This window comes from Dipodomys ordii, unplaced genomic scaffold, assembly GCF_000151885.1.
Source record: "Dipodomys ordii isolate 6190 unplaced genomic scaffold, Dord_2.0 Scaffold115, whole genome shotgun sequence".
Taxonomy (NCBI): Eukaryota; Metazoa; Chordata; class Mammalia; order Rodentia; family Heteromyidae; genus Dipodomys; species Dipodomys ordii.
Window position 1 is genome coordinate 1794768 of NW_012267331.1, and position 5433 is coordinate 1800200.

General features: G+C 59.2%; 1 protein-coding gene across 1 annotated transcript in view; it reads left to right on the forward strand.

The window, feature by feature from the left end:
* Trappc12 (trafficking protein particle complex 12) overlaps positions 1–4802 on the forward strand; it is an 86742-nt gene extending 81940 nt beyond the window's left edge. The window contains exons 10-12 of the mRNA XM_013028874.1: positions 2937–3156; positions 4045–4132; positions 4328–4802. Coding sequence (XP_012884328.1) covers positions 2937–3156; positions 4045–4132; positions 4328–4570 — 551 coding nt within the window. The 3' untranslated portion in view covers positions 4571–4802. The remainder of the gene's footprint in view (positions 1–2936; positions 3157–4044; positions 4133–4327) is intronic.
* The last annotated feature ends 631 nt before the right edge of the window (positions 4803–5433 follow it).

Here is a 5433-nt window from a genome sequence, read left to right on the forward strand (position 1 = left end):
GCTGGATAGCACTGTTGGTAAAGGCAGGCCCGTGATCCGAGGGCCGGGTTGCCAGGCCCGGGCATGAGGATTCTCACTAAACCCTTAGCAAGATTCTTGTCCATCCTGGATTTCTCAAACACTGCTGGACACCAGAGGTCGGCCTGCCAGGCCAAGGAGTCAGACACCTGACTGAGATGTGGTCCAGAGGCTGTCAGGACCGGTCATTACCCCTGGAACTGAGGCCCTGGCCAGGAAGAAGATGCAGACAGGAGGACTATGGTATCCCACGCTAGCCTGGGTAAGAGGTCCCAGAATCAGAAAGTAAAGCAGAAAGGCCTGAGGACAGGGTTTGGGAAGTAGAGTGCCTGCCTAGCAGCCATAAGTCCAGACCTCAAACGCCAGCCCTGCCAGGAAAAGACAGAGGCGGAGGACTGCAGGAGCGCTGGCACTGGAGCACCCGCCAGGAGCAGGCGGGCGGTGGGAGCACTGCAGAGCCAGGCGGCACGGGGCGGGAAGGAGCTGGCCAAGGACAGCGACACAGAAGGACCTCCATGCTTTGCTCATTATCTGGGGGACCAAGGACCAAGTCTCCTGATCAGCGCACCCCCCCACTGCCCCAGGAATCCGCACTGCCAGCCGGTGATGGGAGAGGAGAGGAGAGCGGCTGAGTCAGGCCAGGTGCACTGTGGGGGCCAGCCTCCCGCAGGTCCCTCAGCACCCCTCCCACATGCAGCACACCTGGAACCTTCTGTGGAGAGAGGAGCGTGCACTCAGCCGTGACCACTCAGCTGAGGACTGAGGAGGCAGTGCACACGCACTCTGCTGCAGCCATCTCCACCGCTCACCTCAGCGCTTACGGCGTCCTCTTCTGCTTCTGTGGACAGCTGCAGGCCATCCATGGCCACTGGGGCCTTGCTGTTGTCTGACGCCCCGGAGAGGCCGTGGGCCTGCCCTGCCGAAGTGGGTAGATCTGCAGACAGGGACGAAAGGGAGCAAGGGGAGACGGCTAGAGACTGAAGGCAAGGCAGAGTCTACACGCAGCGTGGGGAAGCGCAGAGGGGAGGCGTCCAGCCAGTGCCGGCCTCCCGTCATCCAGAGGGTTACTCCAACTGCCTTGTGCATGCAACTTTCTCAGGAACCTGAGAAAGGGACAAAGGCCCCTTTTCTTTGAAGTGTAAATGAACTTTTTAAAGGAATGAAGTCATTTGCTGGTGGGGTTTTGGTTACAACCAGAAAACATCGGGTGTGGGCTTGGCACACCATGGGTGGGGCTAATTTTATATGCACAGTGCAGAGCACACTAAATGACGATTTAGAGTCACACTTGTGCACTTGTTTTAAATGTGGTTTTCTAGCAGAATTGTTTCCTAAAGCAAACCACTCCTTCATCTTTGCTGTTAGAGCTGGGTGCACTCTGTGACACCTGTAGTCAAGGGGTCCAGTTTCCAAAGATGTGTGGCATGTGTGCTGTAGACTCCTGAGCAGCCGATGACTGGCACTTGGAGCTGCTGGAGCACAGCACCCTTCTTTTTTTGGGGGGAGAGGGGGGTTCCGGTTGTGGGGCCTGAACTCGGCCTGGGCGCTGTCCCTCAGCTCTTCAGCTCAAGGCTAGCTCTCTACCATTTGAGCCACAGCGCCACTTCCGGCTTTTTTCTTTTAGCTTTTGTGGTGCTGAGGAATTGAACCCAGGGCCTCAGGCCTCAGGCATGCAAGGCAAGTGCTCTACCACTGAGCCACCTTCCCAGCCCACAGCACCCTTCTAAGGGAAGTTTCCTTCCAGGTTTGAAGCTGGAACGTCGCTCGAATAACTCAGTGTGCCCACACTGGAGCCTGAACTCAGGGCTGGGCACTGTCCCTTAGCAACCCAATGCTGGTCCTCTACCACTTTTGATGGTTGATTGGAGATGTGAATCTCAAGGGTTTTCCTGCCCTGGCTGGCTTCGAACTGTGGTCATCAGATCTCAGCCTCTTGAGTAGCTAGGATGACAGGCGTGAGCCACTGGTTTGGAATAACTTATTTATTTTGCCAGTCCTGGGGCTTGACTCAGGGCCTGGGCGCTGTCCCTGAGCTGCTTTTGTGCTCAAGGCTAACCCTCTACCACTTGAGCCACAGCACCACTTCCAGCTTTTTCTGTTTCGAACCCAGGGCTTCCTGCATGCTAGGCAAGCACTCTGCTGCTGAGCCGTCTTCCCAGCCCTGGAATAACTTGAAAGAGAAGGTGGGGAAGGTTTTTCCTGCAGGGGCCATTTGGGTGTCTGTGACATGCTCACGGGCCGCAGGGCACTGCCGGTGAGAGCCAGGGAGAGGCTTGTGTGCTCCTCCCCTGTGAACAGACACTCGAGGCCCGACACCCCGCTGCTACACATGCGCAGTCATGTGCAGTGTACAGTCTCCATCCTGATGCTGACACAGCACTGAATCTGGGTTGCGGGGAGGGGGAGGGGGACAGCCTGTGCTGGTCCAGCCCGGGGCCCGGTTGTGTTTCACTGTGGAGCTGATGGGTTCCCCGCGGGATAGCACTGGGCCTGTGGGGACTGTCTATATTTGCTCAAAATACTACCCTCTCGCAAGTCACAGAAACCAAATTGGGGTGGGGGCAGGGGCGAGGGCCTGCCATATCACACCAGAAGTTTAAGCACTTTAATTCTATGGAATTAGATGTTTGTCTGTTTAATTCTAAGTGGTGGACTTTTAAAGCCAGTGTGTGCGGCGAGTCCGCTGCTCAGGGGAGCAGGCTGCTCTGCACGCCTCACCGCCCAGCCTCCTCAGACAGACAGACTCCCACCAACACCACGGCCTCACCACCCAGCCTCAGACAGACAGACTCCCACCAACACCACAGCCTCACCGCCCAGCCTCCTCAGACAGACAGACTCCCACCAACACCACGGCCTCACCACCCAGCCTCCTCAGACAGACAGACTCCCACCAACACCACGGCCTCACCGCCCAGCCTCCTCAGACAGACAGACTCCCACCAGCTCCACGCCAGGGCCCCACCCCCACACCGTGAGGGTGCGACTTTCCTATCTGACTTGCCAACCGAGTGAGCAGATGATTTTGTCAACGCAGATTGGAGACATCAAAACCGCTGAGAAGTATTTTCAAGAGGTTGAGAAGGTGGCGCAGAAGCTGGACGGACTGCAGGGTAAAACCATGGTCTTGATGAACAGGTGGGAACTTCCACGTGAGCGTGTCCTGATCCTGACTTCCTGGGGGTGGGGTGGGGTGGGGTGGGGGGCGCCCTCCAGCACCCCGCCGACTCCCGCCAAGGGCTCACTGGGACCTCCGACAGTCATGGCCCTGTTCTTTTTGTTTTGCCAGTCCTCGAGTTTGAACTCAGGGCCTGGACGCTGTCCCTGAGCCTCTCTGTGCTCAAGGCGAGCACTCTACCACGTGAGCCCGCACCACTTCCGGCTTTTTCTGTGTATGTGGTGCTGAGGAATCGAACCCAAGGCTTCCTGCATGCTAACAGGCCGGTTCTTTTAGTTAGAAAATTCGACTTGAGGCAGCCCTTTGTGCTGCTGCAGGCCGGGCAGGGCCCTGTGTGAGCCGCTGAATGGAGGTTCGTGTCTGGCACATCGTTGCCTCGGGTCACGCTGAGATGTTGAGGTAGTTTTTTACAGTCACACAGCCCCAGATACATGGATAAATACAGCACTGGGCAAGTGCCTAGAGCCCAGCAGGCATGCGTCCGGAGTGGACCCACGCAGGGGCAAGCTGGGGCAGAGTGTGGTAGGTACCGGTCCTGGGGCTCGAACCTAGGGCCTGGGAGCTGTCTGCAGTCTTTTTGTCTAGGTCCAGTGCTCTACCACTTGAACCACAGCTCCACCTTCAGCTTTTTGGCCTGGCAATAAGAGTCTCATACTTTCCTGTCCTAGGATCTCAGGGAGCCTCCGGCGGCGGCAGCAGAGGCTGACTGTGGGTGGGAAGTGGTCTTGGCTGGCTGGGGCTGTGCGGGCAGCAGCAGCACATGCGTGCTCAGCCACCCCACCGCCCCGGCAGGGGGTGCACTGGCGGCGGCCCTCCCAGGCCCGTCTTACCCGCCACTCACCCCGCAGAGCCTTCCTGCACCTCGGCCAGAATAACTTTGCGGAAGCCCACCGATTCTTCACGGAGATTCTGAGGATGGACCCCACCAACGCAGTGGTAAGGCGCCTGCGTGGAGGCAGACGGGGCACGCAGCGCCCCGGCCTTCTGCCGTTGGCAGATGCTGCAAACATGCGTGCGGTCCGTGAAGGCCGTGCCTCTGCAGTGCTGCTGGTGGCGGTGTCGGGGGGGGGCAGCCCCAAACTCGGGCAGGGCGTCTGGACACCCGTGCCACCACGAGAACCTTCCCTCCAGGCCAACAACAACGCCGCCGTGTGTCTGCTGTACCTGGGGAAGCTCAAGGAGTCGCTGCGGCAGCTGGAGACCATGGTGCAGCGGGAGCCGGGGCAGCGGCTGCACGAGAGCGTGCTCTTCAACCTCACCACCATGTACGAGCTCGAGTCCTCGCGGAGCATGCAAAAGAAGCAGAGCCTGCTCGAGGCGGTGGCCAGCAAGGAAGGAGACAGCTTCAACACCCAGTGCCTCAAGCTGGCCTAGCCCGCGGCCTCCGGCGCCTCTCCTGGAGGCCGGGGCCTTGGACCTGTCGACAGGAGCGCGTGCGTTACTGCCACCGGCACACTGAAGGCAAGCCTTTCTCCTGGCACGCGGGTGGGCGAGTCAGCCAGCGGCCGCCCCACCAGCCAAGGGGGCACTCGGAGAGCACAGGCTGGTGGGCTCAGCCTGGGCGTGTAGCATGAGTGTATCGTTCATGCCTGAAGTCAGGTCAGGACACCTGAACGTTCTTAGCTGTGAAGCTTCCCCAAGGCTCCGTAGTGGAGGCCGCACCCCAGGGCAGGTGGGGCTGAGGCTCCCCAGAAACCCCGAGTTCCTACCTCTTGGCCACCATCCCCAAGCAGGCCGGATGTCCTGTGAGGGTCGTGGGTGTTCTAGGAGGAAAAGCCCAGCACCGTTGGGAATGCCACCTCCTGCAACCATGCGTGTGTGCTCCTCCTCCGTCCTGAAATAAATGCGCCCTGGACGTGTCTGCAGGAGCCCAGTGTCCTGAGTGGACGGCCACAGCAGCCTGAGTTCCAATCGGAACACAAGGAGCCTGGCCAGTGGTGGGGGCTGAGGAGGAGAACCACTGACACACTGACTCACCACCACACGCGCAGGGTGACTGACACACTGACCACTGCACACACAGTGACTGACATGCGGACTCAACCACCACATGCAGTGTGACTGACACAGACTCACCACCACACAGGCAGTGTGACTGACACACTGACTCACCACCGCACACGCAGTGACTGACATGCAGACTCACCACTGCACACGCAGTGACTGACACGCAGACTCACCACCGCATGCAGTGTAACTGACACGCGGACTCACCACCGCATGCAGTGTGACTGACA